General features: G+C 40.7%; 1 protein-coding gene across 1 annotated transcript in view; it reads left to right on the top strand.

Moving 5' to 3' along the window:
* The window catches only part of SUPV3L1 (Suv3 like RNA helicase), a 29,385-nt gene extending 7,919 nt beyond the window's left edge, over positions 1 to 21,466 (top strand). Inside the window, exons 5-15 of the mRNA XM_007963229.3 lie at positions 2,336 to 2,504; positions 4,708 to 4,819; positions 8,259 to 8,336; positions 10,070 to 10,161; positions 11,743 to 11,923; positions 12,472 to 12,565; positions 13,647 to 13,866; positions 15,839 to 15,919; positions 16,267 to 16,443; positions 20,144 to 20,292; positions 20,954 to 21,466. Coding sequence (XP_007961420.2) covers positions 2,336 to 2,504; positions 4,708 to 4,819; positions 8,259 to 8,336; positions 10,070 to 10,161; positions 11,743 to 11,923; positions 12,472 to 12,565; positions 13,647 to 13,866; positions 15,839 to 15,919; positions 16,267 to 16,443; positions 20,144 to 20,292; positions 20,954 to 21,389 — 1,789 coding nt within the window. The 3' untranslated portion in view covers positions 21,390 to 21,466. The remainder of the gene's footprint in view (positions 1 to 2,335; positions 2,505 to 4,707; positions 4,820 to 8,258; positions 8,337 to 10,069; positions 10,162 to 11,742; positions 11,924 to 12,471; positions 12,566 to 13,646; positions 13,867 to 15,838; positions 15,920 to 16,266; positions 16,444 to 20,143; positions 20,293 to 20,953) is intronic.
* The last annotated feature ends 2,574 nt before the right edge of the window (positions 21,467 to 24,040 follow it).

Raw genomic sequence — 24,040 nt, 5'->3', positions numbered from 1 at the left:
GTGCCTGGGTGTTAATGAGTTCTTTCCACCATGGCTGGAACTGCAACATCCCCTAGCACTTGAGACATCTTTGAGACTTTCCACTCAAACCCTTGGTAGGCTGCTCATTCCTAGACCCTGCCGATTCTTACCTTGTACATGGTTAGCCCAGCCCTTGGCCAGTAACTCACAGGGAACCCACACACAGACTTCTGGGCTCTCCTTCTATGCACCCTTCTCTTCCACACTCTGTTCTTCACATTTTAGCTGCTCCAAACTTGATCTCTGCTGCTCGCTTCAGTGAGACTGTCATATTCTGCTTGGGTTCCACCTCCTTATGCCTTACTGGGGTGCAGTATGGCTCATCCCAAGTGTTCTGTTCTTTCAAGAATTGCAGTCCTGCACTGCCTATGGCCCATGTCCCCACACATTTACTGCATGTATTTTGCCCTGCTTTGTACTTTTTTTTTTAAGACCATTGATTTTTAATATTTTCTTTGAAAAAGTACAAAGGAAATTAACTCTATAGGTCAATACAATTCAAGGAAAGAGGGAAAAATGGAATTTCAGAGCAAAAGTTGTTTAGGTTATCACATTCCCACACTCCCAATACCCATAAAACAAGAATTTCACTCCATGACGCAGAGGAACATTGAATGATAGCTCAGAAATGTTGATAGCTGAGGTACTGAAATTAACAAAAGGATTTTGGTTGTCCTTGATTATTCTGTCCTGTGATGAATAAAATCTACACTAAAGGACAGGTAAGGAAAACTTGTAGCAGAAAAAAGACTAAATGTACCAAACACCGCAGTACAAACCACTCCTTGGCAGAAGTGTGCTTCTAAAAGAATGGGGCTGTAATCAGGTAGCTGAACTACTAGGCTACTGTCACTCCCAGCCCATCCCCAAATAAATAGTGTGGAAGTGTAATAGTGTAGTAGTATTTGATTCAACAAAGAAAGGCTTTCACCGCCATTCAAGGCAAACATTGCCATGGCTAGATGAGCCCTGGCAAGTAATAAGATGAGTATAAAATCACAGGTACTTCTAGTTTATCCCCAGTTATACTGAACTCACACATTGATGTCATCTTCTCTCATCCCAACACTTGTTCACTCTTTTATGCTGTCTCCAGTGCAAAAGACCTTGGGGAAATAAAAAGATCCTTCAGATAATATATCCTTCTCAGTCTTCAGGTTGTGTAATGCTTCAGTGCTTCAGTGCTGTTCTAGGTTTACTCACATTCCATCAAATTCAGTTTAATTCACGTATTCTAACTTGAATTATGATATACAAACCCTGACCTCCAAAAGAAGTGTCAGATGAGTCTCTCCCTTGCCCCCAAAGTTTTGTGGGGCTCTCTCTTTTGTTTCCCTCTAGAATGGAACTGTGTTGCCCCTAGCTACCTATAGATGAGAAAATGTAGTTGTTTCTGGAAAAAAAAAAAAAAAGACTTGGATTTTACCAAGTTTACTTAAATTGGTATCTTTCCAATCATCTAGGCTGGATATTGCCCACATCTAGTAGGCTATACTCACCTTAGTTCTTTGCAACATATGAGGCACAACATACATATATGTACTTGTTTTTTGTTTTTTGTTTTTGAGACAGAGTCTCACTCTGTCACCCAGGCTGGAGTGCAGTGGTGTGTTCTCAGCTCACTGCAGCGTCCACTTCCTGGGTTCAAGTGATTCTCCTGCCTCAGCCTCCTGAGTAGCTGGGATTACAGATGTGTGCTACCACACCTGGCTAATTTTTTTATTTTTAGTAGATACGGGGTCTCACCACGTTGGCCATGCTTGTCTTGAACTCCTGACCTCAGGTGATCCTCCCACCGTGGCCTCCCAAAATGCTGGGATTACAGGCATGAGCCACCATGCTCCACCTGTACTTGTTTTTAGTGGGAGGGCAAGTCTAGTGCCAGTTATTCCACTATGGCCAGAGGTAGAAGACTCCATTATTATATTTGTGTATGTTGGAATTCAGGGGCCTAGGAATGTTTGCTTTTAGAGTCATGTGTTTAGAGCTGTGGGAATGATGTGAACATAGTATGGAACTGATAGCAGTTTAAATTTATTTTTAGTAACCACCGAGAAAAAGAGATTTGTACAATGGGAAAAATATCAAGACATTAGTTTGCATGAGGGTTTTTCTGTCCTCTAGTTAGTAAATACCATTCTTGGAAACCAGTCATTATTTTAATGTGGATATGAAACCCATTGTTTAGTTTTTCAAAGACTTGATCTTGTGAATATTAAGAGAATATTTCATTTTGTATTTGTTTCATTTGATACCTTTGCCAGGATGGATTTTGAGGTTAATGGATTAAGCTGTTTACCTACTCATGTTTTAGGTACCCAGATGCTAGAGCCGTGCAGCGGAAGATAATATTTCATTCAGGCCCCACAAACAGTGGAAAGACTTATCACGCAATCCAGAAATACTTCTCAGCAAAGTCTGGAGTGTATTGTGGCCCTCTAAAATTACTGGCACATGAGATCTTCGAAAAGAGTAATGCTGCTGTCAGTATATTACCAAATATTTGCTCATTTTTTTCTTAATTTTCTTTTGTGGTGGGAGTGAGAAAAGATGTTTGTAGTAATTTACTGTTAACAAGAAATTACCATATTTCATTGTATCTAAGAGGCTGTCAGTTGTAAGATGTACCATTATTTTATATACAGTTAAGAAAGAAAAAGATGCTACCAACTGACTCTGACATGCTATCAATTCTAAAGATGCACCTTGATTTCAGAGGTACAAAAATGTGAAAACGTGCCCAGTACAATGAATGAAATACAATATTAACATTTTACGTATGTAGAGAAATGCAGAAAGTAACGTACAAATAAGCTTGAACCTATTACACCACCTCATCATATCTTAACATTTTGTCATACTTGCTTCACTTACTTTTCTAAGAAATAAAATATTGTTGCTATAGTCAAAACTCTGTAGTCCTTTGCCCCCTCAGAGTTAAGCACTACTCTGTGATATTTAATTTACCTTTTATAGATTAGCCCTCTGGTGCTATCAGCTAAAACTAATGATAAAGACTGAAGCCACCTTTTCAAAACTGAAAGGACTGAAGCCCTGTGGTCTGAGGCATCATTTTCACTAAATGGGCTACATTTTGGTTCATTGTTTTATTATGACTTTATAATGTGAGTTTAACCAGTTTTGGTAGGTAATTTGCATTCTCTCTTTTTTTTTTTTTTCCTGAACAGTTTGGGTAATTTACATACATAATGCCTCTTTATCTGTAAATACTTGAGTATGTGTTTCCTCAGAACAGACTTTTACACAGGATATTTGTCTGAGGCAGGACATTTAATATTGATAGATTATTCTTACTTAGTACACAGTCCATATTCAGATTTTATGAGTTGACCATTATACCCCATCTTCCACCCTTCCAGGGTTCTTTCCAGGGTCTCACACTGTATTTAGTTGTCACATCTCTAGTTTCCATTAATCTTGGACAGTTTCTCAGTCTTCCTTTGTCTTTCATAACTTGTACATTTTGGAAGACTACAGGTCAGTTGTGTTGTGAACTGTCCCTCAGTTTGGATGTGTCTGATGTTTCCCCATGATTAGATTCAGGCCATTATGATGACCAGCCATCCCAGTTTGCCTAGACTTCTCCAGATTTAGCACCAAGAGTCCTCCATTCTGGGGGACCCAATAGTCCTAGACAAAGCAGAATGATTGATCACCCTGATATAGCATTAATATTGGTCCCTCTCAGGGAATTATAATAGGAGGTCTTTACATTCTTTTTTTTTTTTTTTTAAGACGGAGTATGGAGTGCAGTGGTACGATCTGGCTTGCTGCAAACTCCACCTCCACGGTTTACGCCATTCTCCTGCCTCAGCCTCCTGAGTAGCTGGGACTACAGGTGCCTGCCACCATGCCCAGCTAATTTTTTGTATTTTTAGTGGAGACGAGGTTTCACCTGTTAGCCAGGATGGTCTTGATCTCCCAACCTCGTGATCCGCCTGCCTCGGCCTCCCAAAGTGCTGGGATTACAGGTGTGAGCCACTGCTCCCAGCCTGTCTTTACATTCTTAAATTGTATTTATAATGTTCTTCTCGAATATAGAAACAATTCATTTTAATGAAGTCAGATAGTTCAGAGATGTACAAAGTTAAAATGTGAAACTGCTGCAGTGTCTCATGCTTTTGTTACCTGAGGATTTAGCTGATTTGAGATGTTTCCAAGTTTCCCCAGGTTGTGTAAGAGAGTGGCTCTTATTTTACTTTGTTTTTTGTAAAAGGGAAAAAAGCATTGGGAATTTTTTTTTTTTTTTTTTTTTTTTTGAGACAGAGTCTTGCTCTGTCTTCAGGCTGGAGTGCAGTGGCATGATCTCAGCTCACTGCAACCTGCATCTCCCGGTTCAAGTGATTCTCCTGCCTCAGCCTTCTGAGTAGCTGGGACTACAGACGTACACCACCACTCCCAGCTAATTTTTGTATTTTTAGTAGAGACGGGGTTTCATCATGTTGGCCAGGATGGTCTCGATCTCTTGACCTTGTGATCCGCCCACCTCAGCCTCCCAAAGTCCTGGGATTACAGTCATGAGCCACCGTGTCCGGCCATGGGAACATTTTGTTTTAACTGTGAAACAAATTAATTTGGTGGTAGTATAGAGAACACACTGTTAAATATCCAAAACGTATTTTTGCCATTATTTTCAATAATTCTAGTTTTTTTCTGTCTTTCTAGGGTGTGCCATGTGACTTGGTGACAGGTGAAGAGCGTGTGACAGTTCAACCAGATGGGAAACAGGCTTCACATGTTTCTTGTACAGTTGAGATGTGCAGTGTTACAACTCCTTGTATGTATATGCCATTTAAGAAACTGGTTTGGTATTTTTAATTTTTTTTTTTTTTTTTTTTTTTGAGACAGAGCCTTGCTCTGTCATCCGGGCTGGTGCAACGGTACTATCTCGGCTCACTGCAACCTCTGCCTCCCCAGTTCAAACAATTCTCCTGCCTCAGCCTCCCAAGTAGCTGGGATTATAGGCGCCTACCACCATGCCCAGCTAATTTTTGTATTTTTGCTAGAGACGGGGTTTCTGCATGTTGGTCAGGCTGGTCTCGAACTCCCGACCTCAGGGATCTGCCCACCTCAGCCTCCCAAAGTACTGGGATTACAGGCGTGAGCCACTGCGCCCGGCTGTAGTATTTTTAATTTTAAAATACACTTGAACATGTGGAATATGATTTTTTTGTGTGAAGAAAAAATTTTAAAATCTAGAAAAAGAAGAGAATAAGTATGACAAACATGCGATCCTGCCACCACTGACAAATGCTTGCACCTGAAGTTCTTGCCCTTTTTCTTTGAAAAGAGCGAAAATGTTAATATGTGTAACTGAAATTTCATTTATACCACTCTCCAGTTTAATTCCTCTCTCTTCTTTTGTTCTAACTGTTAACAGATATTTGGTGTGTATAGTTTTCCTGTCTCTTTTCAGGATATATATTATATCACTGATATGTATTATTTGTCAATATTCTAGATTGTTGTGTTTTAAAACATTTATGTGAATATTATGTTATTATTGTTCTACTACTTGCTTGTTTACTCCACAAATGTGTTTAGATCTATCTAGTCTTGTTGAAGTATCTATAGCTACATATTTGTAGTTACTTCATTTAAACTGTCTTATAGTATTCCATCTTAGGACTGAAATTATTTGTTACCCATTTGTTAAAGGATATTTAGGTTGTTTAAAATTTTTTCCTGTTATGTGCACTGCCACAATGAGCTTCTATTTAAAGTTCTTTTGTTTTGTTTTTGAGTCAGGATCTCACTGTGTCACCCAGGCTGAAGTGCAATGGCGCAGTCATGGCTTACTGCAGCCTTGACCTCCTGGGCTTAAGCAATCCTTTTGCCTTAGCCTCCCGAGTAGCTACAACTACAGGTGTGAGCCACCACACCCAGCTAATTTTTTATTAATACATTTTTTGTGGAGATGGGTTCTTGCTGTGTTGCCCAGACAGGTCTGTAACTCCTGGCCTCGTGTGTTCCTCCCACCTAGGCCTCCCAAAGCAGTGGGATTACAGGTATAACCCATCGTGCCTGGCCTTAACATTTAAGTGAAAATTAACTTTTTCCTTATTATGTAAGCAATCATGTCTTCGTTATTGAAAATATAAAAATGTAAGCAAGCAAAGAGAAGAAAACAAACATACATAATTTCCCAATCCCATCTATCTGGAATCAACAAGTGTTAAATAACCCTCTGGTATATATTTTCCAGACTTTGTCAATATCTGTGTTCATGTTGTGTATGCATATAGTTATGTGTGCATGGTGGGTGTATATATTAAACAAATAGGAAGGTGCTTTACTATTTGGTTGCTTGCTTTTTTTCATTTTAATAATCAACTTCATGAGATGAATAGTTTTTAAAAAATCAATAGATTATAAAGTAATATATTGTACAATAGCACAGAAGTTTATAAATCAGAATTTCTTCTCTGTGTCCTCTCTTCTAGTCTTGTTTGTACATATCCAGATCACTAAGTACTTTTTTTTTTTTTTTTGAGACAGGGTCTCACTCCTGTCGTCCAGGTGTGAGTGCAGTGGCACGATCACGGCTCATTGCAGTCGCGACCTCCTGGGCTCAAACAATTCTCCCGCCTCATTTAAAAAATTTTTTTTTTGTAGAGAAGAAGTCTTACTTTGTTGCCCAGGTTGGCCTCGAACTCCTGGGCTCAAGCAATCCACCTCGCCTCAGCCTCCCAAAGTGCTGGGATTACAGGCATGAGCCATCATGTCCAGCCTCAATAAGTAATTTTTAATCTGATGATTTTTCAATATAGAATTAGCTTTCTTTACGTTTCTAAGTGTCATTGTAAGTATATTAATTGTATTTTTAAATGTTCTCTTTTCAATTCTGTGGTATTTGGAGAAGAAAGTAAAAATATATGAATTACAGGGATTGGAATAATATATTTGGAAGCATTTTAGCTTTAGAAAATAAAATGAGACACTACTCTTTGCCATAGTGATAGATTTAAAACCCCTAAGAATAAGCATGGCTGAGGCCCAAGGAATTATTCCTTCTACTTTACTTTCTACTCCTGAGAGCTGCCTGGTTTCCTGTTGTAGAGATACTTCATTAGTAAATGAAGGGCTGTCACCTCCTTGTTCTGTAGCTTGCCTTCTTTTACTTCTGTCTAGATGTGATAGCTCTCATCAGGCAAATTCCTCAGGCTGTCTCTTTGATTGCAAAAAATAGGACAAGTGGAACTGCTCAGTTTGGGAGGCAGTGTGGTAGAGTGTGTAAGAGTATAGACTTGGAGCTGGGTGTGGTGACTTGTGCCTGTTAATTCTGGCTACTTAAGAGATTGAGATGGGAGGATTGCTTAAGTTCGAGGCCAGCCTGAAACATAGCAAGACCCCCATCTCTAAAGAAAAAAATTTTTTTTTTTTTTTGAGCCAGAGTCTTGCTCTGTTGCCCAGGCTGGAATGCAGTAGTGCAATCGTGGCTCAGTGTAACCTCTGCCTCCCAGGTTCAAGTGATTCTCCTGCCTCAGCCACCAGAGTAGCTGGGACTACAGGCGCACACTACCACGCCCAGCTAATTTTTGTATCTTTAATAGAGACAAGGTTTCACCATGTTGGCCAGGATGGTCTCAATCTCCTGACCTTGTGATCCGCCTGCCTCGGCCTCCCAAGAAAATGTTTTTAAATTAGCTGGTCATGGTGCTGCGTGCCTGTAGTCCCAGCTACTTGGAAGCTGAGGCAGGAGGATTGCTTGAGCTTAGGAGTTCGAAGTTACAGTGAGCTATGATTGTGTCACTGGACTCAGCCTGTGTGACAGAGTGAGGCACTGTTAGGAAGATCACTTTCAACCCAGGAGTTCAAGGCCATCCTGAGCAACAGTGAGACCCTGTATCTAAATTAAAAAGAAAAAAAAAAAGAGTATAGACTTTGGAGCTAGATGGCCTGGGTTTGAATTTCATCTCTACACTCACTTACTGTATAACTTAAGGCAAGTAACTTAATTTCTCTGGGCCTCTGACTTTTCTGTCAAATGGAGATAGTGATAATACTTAACCTCATAGATTTGTTGTGAGGATTAAGGAGGAGGTACTTAAGAGGAGGTAAAACACTTAGAACAAACCTGCCAAAACTTAGAACAAAGAACCCAGTAAGTGGTGGTGATGGTGGTGGTGGCGATGTGCTTGAATTTTGGTATTGGAATTTGTTTATAATACTATTTAAGTAGATGTTATTGCTCACATTAACTTTTTAATTTTCAGATGAAGTGGCTGTAATTGATGAAATTCAAATGATTAGAGATCCAGCCAGAGGATGGGCCTGGACCAGAGCACTTCTAGGTTGGTGGTGGTAATGCTATAAAACCCGAACTTCATGACATCTGCACTGAGATGCATTTTTATCTGCTTGCCATTGCCAAATAGAGTCACCTAGAACCTTTCATTTGACACAAAAAAGTCAACTAAGTATTAGTTTTTATTTTCTAAATATTATTTTAATAATGGGAAATCCATTTTTTCCTGTGCTAAAACTAGCATAACCATGTAATTAAAGTTAAAATGTTAAAATCTCATATTTACACAACTACAGTTTATGTTTTGGTGTGTTTCATGCTAGTCTTTTTTTTTTTTGTATGTGCATATGGTGTTTTGAGAACATCTAATTTTGTATCTTGCTTTTGTTCAGTTCTGTTTTTCATGTGATATTTTTCATATTACATATTAATATGATCACATATCTCTGTTGAAGGGCAATACCGTAATTTGCTCCATAGAGTTGGACCTTTTTTTCCCTATTACTAAGAAGGCTGCAGTAAAAATCTTTGTGGCCAAAGCTTTTTATTTTTTGAGACAGGGTCTTGCTCTGATGCCCAGGTTGGAGTGTGGTGGCACAGATGTGGCTTACTGCAACCTTGACCTCCTGGGCTCAAGCAGTCCTCCCATCTTAGTCTCCCGAGTAACTGGAATGACAGCTGTTTGCCAATGTGCCCCTGGTTAATTTTTAAATTTTTTGTAAAGACAGAGTCTCCCTATGTTTCCCAGGCTGGTCTTGAACTCCTGGGCTCAAACACTCTTCCCACAGCCTCCCCAGATGCTGGGATTGTAGGCATAAGCCACTTCACCCAGATTATTTTCTTTTTTTAAAATTATTTCTTTAGAATAGGCTCCTGTAAGTGGAGTTCTTGAGGTCCATAGACATAAATGAAAATTTCTGCTACTTGATGTTGGAGTGAATTTTTGATCATGTTTTAGGGCAGGTGTTTTCAAATTTAAAAACAAATAGCTGAACATGGCTGGGTGCGGTGGCACAGGTCTGTAATCCCAGCACTTTGGGAGGCCGAGGTGGGCAGATTGCTTGAGGCAAGGAATTCAAGACCAGCTTGGCCAACATGGCGAAACCCCATCTCTACTAAAAATATAAAAATTAGCCAGGCATGGTGGCACATGCCTGTATTCCCAGCTGCTGCAGAGGCTGAGGCACAAGAATCACTTGAGCCTGGAAAGGAGATGTTGCAGTGAACCACGGTGAACCGAGATCATACCACTGCACTCCAACCTAGGCGACAAAGCAAGACTCTATCTCATGAAAAAAAAAAAAAAAGCTGAACTCTTTTTTTAAACAAAGAATATACATTGAAGCCTGTTATGTAAAGTAGATGGAAGTGTATCTGCTCAGGGATAAGGAGCTTGGAGTTTCTTCTGCCCTCCAACACCCAACCTCTGAGGTACCTCAGCGATTCCATGGATCCTAATTTGAAAAACACAAGTATAGGACCTATGTTCAGTACTAAGCATCCAAATGCCAGCTTGTAATCTTGGCTGGTTTCACTCTGCTAGAGTGAAACCTTGGCCAAAGCAATTTAAAAGGCCTGAGATTAATAAAAATTGGATAATCTTGGCCCACTAGAAGTGGGTGGTTATTTCGAGGTTTGCATTAGAGATAATATTTTTGAAAATACTTGGTAAGGTTGTAAAGCAATATGTAAGCCAACGTAAAGTACTTTAGCTAAGTAAAATGTTGCATATTTAATTATAAATCTTTAAAATTAAGAAACCCAGTTTTGCATTGACAGGACTCTGTGCTGAAGAAGTTCATTTGTGTGGAGAACCTGCTGCTATTGACCTGGTGACGGAGCTTATGTACACAACGGGGGAGGAAGTGGAGGTATTCGAGTAGATGCTTTGGTCTCCAGGTGGCATATCAAATAGTCCAGAGTACCTAGGTAGTGGCTTCAGAGGCCCTAGATAATGCCAATGTCAGAACTTAACTAAAAGGAAAGCTTCATTTTCTTGTGATCAACTAGATCATATATATTTGATTGAACCTCATGATCTGAAGTTCTGACAGAGTGGTCATCATACCCTAAGTCTTCCAAGACTACAGGCAATTCTTCACTTCTTGACACAACCTTGTGGGGCTTGAGTAGATCTCTTCAAATTAAATAAATCAGTACTCTTAGAAGTTTGAGACCCAGCAGTTTGTCGTTTTCAAAGTCTTGTATGTCAGATATTGGGGCCTTTGATAGACATCTAATTGCCAGACACAGTTTATATTCCTTTTTCAGATTCTTAGAGTTGGAAGTAACTGGTTTCCTTTTAATCCTACTTCTCTTTTTCTTTACCAGAGTTCTATGATAAAATGAAGTATTATTATTATTATTATTTGAAACAAGGTCTCACTCTGTTACCCGGGCTGGAGTGCTGTGGTGCAGTCACAACTCACTGCAGCCTCAGCCTTCTGGACTCAAGTGATCCTCCCACTTCAGCCTCCCAAATAGCTGGGACTACAGGTGTTTGTTTGCCACCACACCCGTCTAATTTTTTATTTTTTTGTGCCGAGGGCATCTCACTATGTTACCAAGGCTGGTCTCGAACTCCAGTGCTCAAGCAGTTCTCCTACCTTGGCCTCCCAAAGTGCTGGGATTATAAGCATAAACCAAGGAAATAGTTTTGAATTCGCCTGTTATTTTAGTTTTTTGCTCAGTTTTCAAGGAGAGATAGTGGAATATAGTAGAAGAAATTTTGGAGTCCATTCTGTGTTTTGCCATTCTTAGCTTTGCATTCTTTCTTTCTTTCTTTTTTTTTTTTTTTTTTTTTTTTTTTTTGAGACGGAGTTTCACTCAGTTTCCCAGGCTGGAGTGCAGTGGCGCGATCTCGGCTCACTGTAAGCTCCGCCTCCTGAGTTCATGCCATCCTCCTCCCTCAGCCTCCTGAGTAGCTGGCACTACAGGCACCTGCCACTATGCCCGGCTAATTTTTCTGTATTTTTAATAGAGACGGAGTTTCACTGTGTTAGCCGGGATGATCTTGATCTCCTGACCTTATGATCTGCCTGTCTCGGCCTCCCAAAGTGAGCTTTGCATTCTTTAGACAAGTCACAGGTTAGACTTGCAAAATGTGCCTCAAATGTTAATTTTTTATTAGGCTCAGTTTTACTGTTTTATAAAATGGAAATAGCAGTTAATAACCTTTCTGAACTTAACACATTGCCATGAAAATGAAATATATGAGAAAAAGCTTTGAAAATGTATGAAACACTGTGTTTCATCTTATTACTTTAGAGATGCCAATGAGAAGTGATGGTAACACTTATAATAACAAAATAAGTGTTTTTCTGTGTTTTCTTTTGAAAAAATTGGTACTTATCAGTTTTTAGCTTAACTGCATTGCAAGCTTTTCACTTAATTACTAGTCACAAGAAGTTGAGTTGGGTGTGTCACTTTGCCATTTCATGTCTTTATTGTAGGTTCGAGACTATAAGAGGCTTACCCCCATTTCCGTGCTGGACCATGCACTAGAATCTTTAGATAACCTTCGGCCTGGGGACTGCATTGTCTGTTTTAGCAAGAATGATATTTATTCTGTGAGTCGGCAGATTGAAATTCGGGGATTAGAATCAGCTGTTATATATGGCAGTCTCCCACCTGGTAATTATTAACTTTCATCATGACAAGATATGAAATCTCCTATCTTTGCAATTTATGTTGAGATATGTATAAAAAACATAGTCAACAATATTGAATTAAGCTGCTTGATTGTATTGGTAATTTGTTAAACATCATATAAAATAAATAATTTTCTGTTTCATTTAGTGGAAATATTTTCATTATAGTTCTTGTTAGTTGCTGCTATTATTAGACCGTATCTTAAATGTTGAGTTTATTAATATTTTCTTACAGAAATGTCATTGAAATCTGGACTTGACCATGTCCTTTTAAGTTGTAGTCCTGAAATCTGTGTCCTCAGGAATAAGTCTAGTGTGGTGGGGGATTGTGTTGCTATATGACGGAGTATTTGAAGGAATGGATGTAAAGGATAAGTAGCTCCTTGAGGATATAAAGAAATAAAGTTTGAAACAGTAAAGATTTTATCACTAAAAATGGGAAGAACACGAGTGAGGGTTTCCAAGATGTACTTAGCTCAATGTAATAAAAGACTGAGAACACTGATTTAACATAAATTGTTCTTGTTTTAGGGACCAAACTTGCTCAAGCAAAGAAGTTTAATGATCCCAATGACCCATGCAAAATATTGGTTGCTACAGATGCAATTGGCATGGGACTTAATTTGTAAGTAATTTGTTTTTATTAAACATGAATATTCAGTGAGTTGAATGGTGGTTTTTTGTTTTTCAATTTTCTAATTGGGATTAATGACCAAACACTTTGATTTGGGAGAATAAATATTATAGGCTAGATTTGAGATTTATCTTGCCTACACCTATTGAGGGAAATAAAAAGAAAATATTAAATAGCGCCAGGACTTTTTTTAGGGACAGGGTCTTGCTCTGTTACCCACGCTGGAGTGCAGTGATCCAATTGTAGCTCAGTGCAGTTTTGAACTCCTGGGCCCTAGCGATCCTCCTGCCTCCACCTCCAGAGTAGCTGGGACCACAGGCACACACCACAAAGCCTGGTTAATTTTTTATTTTTTTGGGTGGTGACAAAGTCTTACCCTGTTGCCCAAGCTAGTCTCTAACTCCTGGCCTCCAGTGATCTTCTCACCTCAGCCTCCCAAAGTGCTAGGATTGCAGGCGTGAGCCACTACACTCGGCCCACACTAGAACGTTTGAGTGCTGCCCTCCACTACTGCTAACCTATCATACTATGTCACTTTATTTTCAGTTTTTCAGTCAGGTGTCTGAGTGCCTAGTATGCATGTGGGGCTAGTTATTATCTCTAAATGATAACAATGTTAGGCCTAAATATTATTTATTTATGTATGTATTTATTTTTGAGACAGTCTCACTCTGTGCCCCATGCTGGAGTACAGTGGTATGATCATGGCTCACTGCAGCTTCAAACTCCTGGGCTCAAGCAGTCCTCCTGCCTCAGCCACCCAAGTACTAGAGCTACAGGCACACACCAACATACCCAGCTGATGTTTTTAATTTTTTGTAGAGACTTGGGTCTTGCTATGTTGCCCAGGCTGGTTTTGAACTCCTCGCCTCAAAACAATCCTCCTGCCCCAGCCTCCCAAAGTGCTGGGATTATGGATGCGAGCCACTGTGCCAGATGTTCCTTAATTTTTTAAGTGGCAGTCAAGGTTGCAAGAGGACCTAAGCTAGTATTGGAGTGAGCATTATGCAGTGACCCAAGTATTGGAGAGTTTTTCATACAGTCTGCAGGATCACTTTTATTTCTGTTTCAGGAGCATAAGGAGAATTATTTTTTACTCCCTTATAAAGCCCAGTATCAATGAAAAGGGAGAGAAAGAACTGGAACCAATCACAACCTCTCAAGCCCTGCAGATTGCTGGCAGAGCTGGCAGATTCAGCTCGCAATTTAAAGAAGGAGAGGTTACAACAATGAATCATGAAGATCTCAGTTTATTAAAGGAAATTTTGAAGAGGCCTGTGGATCCTATAACGGTAAGGTGTAACATGTTAATTACTACTTCTCTGTGGAGGACAGTCATTCTTTCCCTCACCCACCATCCAGACTCTCGCCTCAGACACATTTCTGGATACAGACATAAGTGAAAGAAAGTTTTGTGCCATGAAAACTGCATTTAAAAAAGCCCTACTTTATTGCTTTGGAGAGCCATGGAGATCCTTTGATCAGAGAATGGTATGCAAGTGAAGGTCCAGATTGACAAAGTTTAGTGAGCCTGATTTGCCTTTAGTTCCTTCTGGAATCTAGCAGCGGGAAGGAACAGGGAGGAAAGCAGTTGCTTCAGCTGAGCACACAGAGCTACATTAGTGGACTGAAAAATGACCAGAAGCCTGAATACAGACGAAACCCTTGAGTATGGGGCAAAAACAGCCCTAAACAATACAACTTCATCCAGTGAGGAGGTGGTTAAATTTTGGTTAATATTAGTTAATGAGTTACAATTGTACATATTTGAAACAAACTTTCTATTAATAGTTAAAATTTAAAGTTGCCTGGAAAATTCACTTACATGGCTTATCTCATTTGTCCGTGACATTAGATGAAGGGGAATATAGACATGAGATCATGCAGGGAGAAGCTTCCAGGGGAAGGCTGTGCTAGAATCATTTCTGTAACTTCTTAGCAGTACAGTTAGGTTCGTGGGTGGCTCCCATGACCTCCCTGCTTCCCTCCTGGGCACCTCATGTCTTGAACTCTTCTTCCCTCATGACTAATCTCTCTTGCCTCTTTTCCTCTTTGTCTTTTTCATTCACTTTCTCTCTCTCTGTTTCATACTCCATTCCTTATACTTACCTGTGGCCGTGTCTAAGCACTGTAATGTGCAGTGAAGAGAACTCACTTCCAGTTCAAAAATGCTCTCATGTCTTTCTAGATGTGTGTATGTATGTTAGTTTTATGGCCTTGGTTGAAGTGACTGGGTTTTTCTTATTCATTTTAATTCAGTGAGGAGAATTGAGACATGGAAAATGGTTTTACCCTGGAAAACAGATTTTTCTTTCCTTTTTTTTTGAGATAGTGTTTCACTCTGTTACTCAGGCTTCAGTGCCGTGGCATGATCATAGCCCACTGTAACCTCAATCTCCTGAGCTCAGGAGATCCTCACACCTCAGCCTCCTGAGCAACTGGGACTTTAGGTGCTCACTACCATGCTTGGCTAATTTTTAAAATAAATTTTGTAGAGATGGGATCTCCTTATGTTGCCCAGGCTGATCTTGAACTACTGTCCTCAAGTGATCCTCCCACCTTGGCCTCCCAAAGTGTTGGGATTACAGGCATGAGCCACACCACCTGGCCATAAAATCTTTTTTTTTTTTTTTTGCTTTTTTTTTTGCTTTTTGAGACAGAGTCTTGCTCTGTCGCCAGGCTGGAGTGCAGTGGCGCGATCTCGGCTCACTGCAAGCGCCGCCTGCTGGGTTCAAGCGATTCTCGTGCCTCAGCCTCCAGAGTAGCTGGGATTACAGGTGCCCGCCACCACGCCCAGCTAATTTTTGCATTTTTAATAGAGACGGGGTTTCACTATGTTGGGCAGGATGGTCTCGATCTCCTGACCTCGTGATCTGCCCACCTCGGCCTCCCGAAGTGCTGGGATTACAGGTGTGAGCCACCGCACCTGGCCCATAAAATCATTTTTTATACACTGTCAGATCATCATAGGTTTTAGAAATATGACTAAAATGTAAGCAAAAGATAATTTCTCAGTCGCCATAATCTTTCATTTTTACTAAATCATCTCATCAGCTTTTCTAATTGGTAATAAATGGTAAAATGATATATTTTCTTTTACTCAGACTCTTGGCATTTACTTCATTTGGTGAGAGTTTAGCTTGAATGTGTTTATTTGGTGAGAGCTTAGCCTGAATAGGACTTTATCATGCAATAACTTAAGAAAATTTGTCGGTTTTTTTTTTTTTTTAATCAGCTTATGATTGTTTTTTCTTTTACTAAAAGGCAGCTGGTCTTCATCCAACTGCTGAGCAGATTGAAATGTTTGCCTACCATCTCCCTGATACAACACTTTCCAATCTCATTGTAAGTGGAAACTCCCTTTCGAATCTCTTCTAAAAATGTTGATATGTCAAGTGATTACTGGTTAACCTCATGAGCATGGATGGATAGTCTGCCTTTGAGAAGTTGCTATTTATAAAATTTATTTTACAAGCGAAAACTTTTTCTCAAAATCTTTTGGGACTTTAGTCCTGAGGAATTTCCTCTCAGTATTTCAGGTGGGGAAGGATACGAGGGAGTGATTAAAGCAAGCCTTTATGGAACTTTGTTCTGGATTATTAAAGAGATTGCCTTTTATAGGCTTGAGTGTTATTCATTGTTCATTTTAATTAACTTAGGCAGTCCAGTAATTTCATGTCTTTTTTCCCCAGGATATTTTTGTAGACTTTTCACAAGTTGATGGGCAGTATTTTGTCTGCAATATGGATGATTTTAAATTTTCTGCAGAGTTGATCCAGCATATTCCATTAAGTCTGCGAGTGAGGTATATTTTCTGCACGGCCCCTATCAACAAGAAGCAGCCTTTTGTGTGCTCTTCACTGTTACAGGTAAGCCTTTATCTTTAAGATATTTTGAGTTCCTTCAGGTTCATACAGTTTCCCCAAACAGTACTTTGTTATTCGACATAAAACAATTAGAAGAGTACTCTGTAACATGAGAGACTTTGTAAAAACTTAAATAGGGATTAATAGTAGCAATAGTGTTCAGTTTTCTTAAGTGTAAAGCACTGAGCCAGGGGTTACTGTCTTGTATGAGCACCATGCTAGGGTTCTAGCCCCTTTTTACTCATTTGGGTAGGGATGCAAATCTCTGACTTCTGAGAAGCACAGGATTCCTGGGGGCCAGGAAGGACAGTGGACACTGAACTTCCTGCCCCGACTTGCTGTTCTCTCACCTCTCTGGGACCTTGCCCGCCCTATTTCCTCTGCTTTGCATGCTCTCCCCACCCCACTAAACCCAAAGGCCTCCCCTTCTCTGAATCTTGTCCTGACTCACTGAGGTTCATTGCCATTTCCTCTGTAGGCCTGAGCATTCTGCATACGAGCTATATTCTAATCAAATCTATCTCTAAACTTATTTTTTAAATAACGTAAATAGTCCAATGCTGTGGCTTATGCCTGTAATCCCAGCACTTTGGGAGGCCAAGGCAGGAAGGCCAGCTCTGCTTAAGCCTAAGAGTTCGAGAACATCTCCAGCAACATAGCAAGACTCCGTCCTTTAAAAAAAAAATTACATAAATAATACATACATTCTCTTTATACAAAATGAAAGCATTACAGATAGCTTAAATGTGGCTCCCTCCCAATCTTAGTCCTCTGAAATAACTACTTGTGTAAGTTTGTGTGTATCTTTGCAGACTGTTTTTCATTGCGTTTTCCTACGTGCATGTTCATATGGAAACACTAGATTTGTGAGGGTGCGTTTCCCTGTAAAAAATTATCTTTTGTTTTTTGAGACAGAGTCTCACTCTGTCGCTCAGGCTGGAGTGCAGTGGTGCCATCTCAGCTCACTGCAACCTCTGCCTCCTGGATTCAAGCGATTCTTGTGCCTCAGCCTCCTGAGTATCTGGGCTTATAGGCACGTCCCATGCCTGGCTAATTTTTTTATATTTTGTAGAGGCGGGGTTTTGCCATATTCCCCAGGCTGGTCACGAACTCCTGAGCTCAAGCAGTCCACCCACCTCAGCCTCCCAAAGTGCTAGGATTACAGACATGAGCCATTGTGCCCAGCCCCATCAACGTTAGCTTAATGAATTACTCACAACTTGCCTTTTCTTTTTCTCTTAACAATATGTGTTAGAGACCTTCCATGTCCAGATGTTTACCTGGAAAATATGTTTCTTAGAGCTGGCATTTGTGAAAAACTTAACTAGCATAAGGTTGAAGTTTATGGAACAGTCTTAAACTGCTGTAAACTGACCTGAGTGGAACTCAGTCCCATGGCCTTGGCCCCATTCACACCATCCTTTAAAGAGCTATTCTAGTGAATAGAAGCTCTTTACTAAAGTGTAAGGAGTCTCTGGAACGTGCAGGTCAACAGTTACTTGTTTTCTTAAGGTCTCGCTATGTTGCCCAGGCTGCGGTGCAGTGGCGCAATCATAGCTCACTGTAACCCCAAACTCCTGGGCTCAGGCGATCCTTCCACCTCAGCCTCCTGAGTAGCTAGGACTACAGGTGTGCACCATGATGCGCTGTGTGTTTTCTTTTTGAGATGAAGTCTCCCTCTGTTGCCCCAGCTGGAGTGCAGTGGCATGAACTTGGCTCACTGCAACCTCCGCCTCCCAGGTTCAAGTGATTCTCCTGTCTCAGCCTCCCAAGTAGCTGGGATTACAGGCGCCCGCCACCACGCCTGGCTAATTTTTTGTATTTTTAGTAGAGATGGGGTTTCACCATGTTGGCCAGGGTGGTCTCAAACTCCTGACCTCAAGTAATCCACCCACCTTGGCCTCCCAAAATGCTAGGATTATAGGCGTGAGCCACCTTGCCTGGCCGCTCCATGTGTTTTCTGTTTGAAAATTAGAATATGAAGTCTAGAGGCTTTTCCTTTTTTCTTGATCTTTGTCATTACTGAACTATGAAAGAGCTCAATCACACTGATGACTTACCATGCCCCTTAGGACTGTGATTTGGAAGCTGTGCTCCATGGAGCTCCTTTAGGGCCAGCTGCTGGATGGATGGATGGATGGACAGACAGATAGATGGATGGACGGACAGATGGATGGATGGATGGATGGATGGATGGATGGATGGATGGATGGATGAATGGATGGATGAATGGGCGGGCAGGCGGGCGGGCATCTCTCCCTGCCCTCTCTGCCTAACTCCTTACTTAGCTCTATTATGTATTGGGCTTCCATTAGTTGTCTGTGGCCAAAAAAAAATAGAGCTACTGCCTTTATAAGATAACTTGAGAACTCATGCTTGGCCTGTCCTGCCTGGCAGGCAGTGTGGTCACATTTCTGTCTTTTATGGCTATCCTACTTGGCATTTATTAAACTTAGCAGAGTGGACCAGACTGAATTTAACACAATTGTGGCATTATTTAAACACAGTTGATCTAAAACTACTCTTCCTCTCTGAAGTATTGACCTTGTTTAGGTTAAGCATTTAGAGATAATTTCCCCTAATTAGGAAATGAATCATTTGAAATCAGCTTGAATCTTGAAGCTGAAGATTCTATGTAAACTCTTGCTTGAGGGGTCTTACTGTGTGGTTGTATGTCTATCTTCTGTAGTACAGGTGATGTATAATATTGCCTAATGTCTGGAATGCAACATGGTTTTCAAAGCACATTCCCCAGCAGTGTCTTGTGGTTCAAGACAGGGCTGTGGTGTCTCATGTTACCAGTGAGGAAGCTGAAGCACAGAGTGGTGACTTGGCCAAAGCCACACAGCTCGCAGGAGGCAGAGCCAAGATTGACTTCCGACCAGCCTTGCACCAGGCCACCTCAGAGGGATTCTATATAATAAGGGAGAACATTAACAAGATAAACTTAAGCTCATATTTGAGGTTATAGGACTATTACATAATGAGATAGAAATAGGAGTCTTCAGGTACTGTTTGTCCATAGCTTAGAACATCACATATTCCTAAATAAGAGTTAACAGACAGGCCCTGGAAAGTTAGTCCTTCTACAGCTTCTTCTTTTTTTTTTTTTAAACTGCTCCTTGTGGAGCAGGGATACTCTATAGGTTGTGTGCCCAGAGTAGCCCTTGAACTTCTGCTGCACATATTATTACCCTGGTTTTATAAAAAGAAGAAAATCATCTTTTTTTTTTTTTTTTCTTTCTCCAGATGGTCTCACACTGCTGGAGTACAGTGGCACGATCATGACTCACTGCAGCCTTGACCTCCCCGGGCTCAGTAATCCTCCACCTCAGCTTCCTGAGGAGTAGATGGAATCACAGGCACACAACACCATGCCCAGCTAATTCTTTGTGTTTTTTATAGAGATGGGGTTTCTCCATGTTGCCCCAGCTGGTCTCGAACTCCTGGGCTCAAGTGATCTACCTGCTTCAGCCTCCCAGAGTGCTGGGATTATAGACGTGAGCCACTGTACCTGACCTTATAAAGTATTAAATGTTCTTAAAAAAGGAGAAAAGTACAAAGGAGAAAAGAAACCACCTGTCTATTGAAATACAACCACAATTAATGTTTTTGTTTTGCTTCCTTATTTTTTCTCTTTCTAATTGTAGACTTAAGGGAATTCTGACACTTCTGTGAAACTCTTTTCCTCTTTCCCTCTCAGTTTGCAAGGCAGTATAGCAGGAATGAGCCCCTGACCTTTGCATGGTTACGCCGATACATCAAATGGCCTTTACTTCCACCTAGGAATATTAAAGAACTCATGGATCTTGAAGCTGTGCACGATGTCTTGGATCTTTACCTGTGGCTAAGGTACCAACATTTTTCCTTTATGTGCTCTCATTTTTCTAGTAGGACAAATTAAAGGTTTTATGAATTTGTTTTTCTATTTCAAATTATGGACATATTTGCAAGATGGTCTATATTATGTCTGTTGTCCATAAAGGCAGTTCAACTGATGGAATGGTTTATACCCATTCCAAAAATGACTTGAGTTATTACAATTCTAGTTAAGTTGGCTGGGTGAGAAGGAAGGTCCACTGGACTCTTGCTGGTCAAAGGACAGTCCTTGGACCAAAAGCACTGGTATCACCTGGGAGCTTGTTAGAACTAAGGAGTATCAGGCCCATCCCTGACTTGATCAGATTCTGCATTTTAACAAGATCCCTGGGTGATTCACTTGTCCATTATCATTTGAGAAGTCCTGTTCTAGGCCAGTGATTCTTAAAGGAGGGGCATGTCCCTCTCTAGGAGTATATCAGAGTCTGTTGAGGTATAGTGCTGACCCTCCCTCAGGATGACATATTCCTCGGATGTTTGGGGGCAGAAATAAAGGTTGAGCAAAGGCACTGAAGATAGTTTGCAAAAAGAACATTTAGAATTAATCAATGTCAAGATGTAGGTGTGCCATTGAGAGTAGTCCAGTGACTGCGATAAGAGCTGTTGCCATAATGCTAATGTGTCTTTTTCCCAGCTACCGATTTATGGATATGTTTCCAGATGCCAGCCTTATTCGAGATCTCCAGAAGGAACTGGATGGTATTATCCAAGATGGTGTGCACAATATCACTAAATTGATTAAAGTGTCTGAGACGCATAAGCTGTTGAATTTGGAGAGCTTTCCATCAGTGAGCCAGTCACGATTGTCAGGAACCTTAAAGAGCCAAGCTAGAAGGACACGCGGCACCAAAGCTCTAGGGAGTAAAGCTACTGAGCCACCCAGCCCCAATGCAGGAGAACTGTCCCTTGCTTCCAGATTGGTGCAGCAAGGACTCCTCACTCCAGATATGCTGAAACAGCTAGAAAAAGAGTGGATGACACAACAGACTGAACGCAGCAAAGAAAGAACGGAGTCTGGGACTCATCCAAAAGGGACGAGAAGAAAGAAGAAGGAACCTGATTCGGACTAGTTTGCCGTTCCTGTTTCTTTTTTTTTTTTTCTTTTTTTAAATTTAATTTTGCAAATAAAAATCTATTTTGAATCCTTTTTCCTCATATGCATTTACTCCCTGCCGTAGTATTGTGGCTGTCTGGTACTGGGAGTTTTTTGGTGTTGGGGCGGGGGGTGTGTGTGTGTGTGGTTTTTTTTTTTTTGCACAGAAAAATCACTCTTGATGACTAAACTGTTTTGGTTTTTTTTCAACATTTAGAAAATACTAGGATATCATAGAGGTTTAATTTAAATCTTTATGTAATGGCCATTTGTAGAATAGTACTGAGACAGTGCACCATAAGGAACTCTGCATGGGGATAAAATCATTCTGGTGAATCGTTTGATCAGCTTCCTATGCCATGCTGAGGATGTCGTGGATGGAATTCTTTGACAAACATTGCTGTCTATTGTACCCATATACCAGAGGCTATTTAGGTGCTGGAAATATGCAGTAAGCAAGACTGGCAATGTTCTACCCTCATGGATCTCATATTTGGTAGGAGAGACAGGAACAGGTTAACAAATCATGTCAGGCCGACGAGGACAGAGATTGTAGTCTGTTTCACTGCTGCATCCACAGTGTCTGGAATACAGCAGAAATCAGTGTTTGTGAGATGAATGGGTGTAATTTTAGAGAAGACTGCTAGAAAGAAGTAGAATAAGTAAAGAGTGATGCTGGGTGGCAGGGATGGGCTGTTTTAGGTAGGGTGGTCTTCCCTTGTCCGAAGGCCAGTCTGATGCATAGTGGCCTATGCTTGTCCAACAAAGTTTTCAACCCTGTTCAGAAACCTAGCTAAAAGGGGTTTAAAGGTGGAAGCTTTGGAATTAGACAGATGTGGTTCCTTTTCTTATCACTCACAGCTTAGTAGCCTTGCCATCTCTGGGCTTGATCTCACATTTGAAGAAAATGGTCAGTACGCTCACTTAGAGTTGTTTTGGAGGTTAAATGTGATCATGTGCCATTTAGCACAGAGCCTGGCACACAGGAAGCATTTTATTATATAAATGAACCTGAAGGTTTGGGTCCAGTCTGGGCTGTGAATTGAGCTCTCAGATTATTCTGACAACTGAACTAATTTCTTGAGCAACTATTGAATTGAGGCTGACATCACAGTAGGGATTAAATATGATTTGATTCAAATTGAGTGAGGGAACGTAGCCAGATTTGCAACCTCTCTCTGCTTTTTTCTTCGGTAGTTTAGAGGTGACATTTAACTGAGATGACAATCTTCATTCTGACCTTTGCCTTCATGGAAATAAAGGCTAAGTGGGTGGCACTCAATCTGTATCCGCCTTGCTTATGGATAAACTAGTGAAATGCCTGGAAGGGCTTATCTCTTGATATTCTGCAAGGAGGCAACTGCAGCTTCTAAAATTTGCTTACCCCTGTGACTTACACCATAGCAGACATAATCATGCTTGTCCACATGGTTACAAGAAATATCTATGAACTGAACCAAATAGGGGATTTGGTCCCATTGTATTTAAGTGATGGGGTACATCACTTATAGTGCTGTTAACTCTCCTGTTTTCTCCAGTTTGGGGGCCAGAGTTGGTAAGTCAGAGAAAAGACTTAGGCAAGACACTTAAAAACTAAGGCAAGTGGAAAGTCCTGAATATGTTCAATAAGGAAGTGGCTGGTCACAGTGGCTAATGCCTGTAATCCCAGCACTTTGGGAGACCAAGGCAGGAAGATCGCTTGAGACCAGGAGTTTGGGACCAGCTTGGGCAATGCAGTGAGACCCCATCTCTACAAAAATTTTGAAAAATTAGCCAGGTGTGGTGGCGTTCACCAGTTGTACAGCAACTTGGGAGGCTGGGGTGGAAGCTGCCATGAGCAGTGATCATGCCACTGCATTCCAGCCTGGACAACAGAGCAAGACTCTGTCTCTAAATAAATAAGTAAATAAGTTAAATAAAGTTAAAGCCTCAAATAAGAGAGGTGGGGGTGGGAGGTGCTGTAAGGGAAGGGCTGCTTGAACATTTAGCTAATGAGCATTTATAAATAGTGATAGTTTGCCCTTTCAGGCCTCCTTCCCTTGGAGGGAAAAGAGGGCACCATAGTTAGAAGAGACTAAAGAAAAGATGGCAGCATGTGAAGCAAAACAGGAAGAGTAGAATTGGAGTGGCCCTGGAGAATTCTCTTCAGTGTACCTAAAATTGTCACCAAGAAAGCAGCCTAGTCTTCCTTCTCTGCAACAAGCTTGACATGTCACTTATCTTTCTTTGTGGGCTTCAGGGCCAGCCAAATTCCAGGCGTTCATTTCCATTTCACTATGGTCATGTTGCTCTTTCCGAAAGCCCTTTCCTATCCTTGCAGTCTTCTCACAGATTTTGAAGTACTTGCCTGAGAGCCCTCCTTGGATTATTATGGATTCCACTGAACTTAAACATGGGATGTGGACTAAGGCTTAGAAACTATCACTATACAGACCTGGTAATCTAATAAAATGTGGTTAGAAAATGACTGAGAGTAATATCCAGTGACTTGTAATGTTTTGTATGTTATATATGTGGAAGAGTATAAATCTGCAAAATGAAACTCTTGAAAAGTGACTGTAAATCACAAATATATAAAACTATTATCACAAATCAGAGTCTCTTATGACTCAAAACTGAGAGTCTGTA

The sequence above is a fragment of the Chlorocebus sabaeus genome, chromosome 9, assembly GCF_047675955.1.
Source record: "Chlorocebus sabaeus isolate Y175 chromosome 9, mChlSab1.0.hap1, whole genome shotgun sequence".
In the NCBI taxonomy this organism is placed as follows: domain Eukaryota; kingdom Metazoa; phylum Chordata; class Mammalia; order Primates; family Cercopithecidae; genus Chlorocebus; species Chlorocebus sabaeus.
Note: the sequence above shows the minus strand (reverse complement) of the source record. Positions and strands in the feature narration are given on the sequence as shown.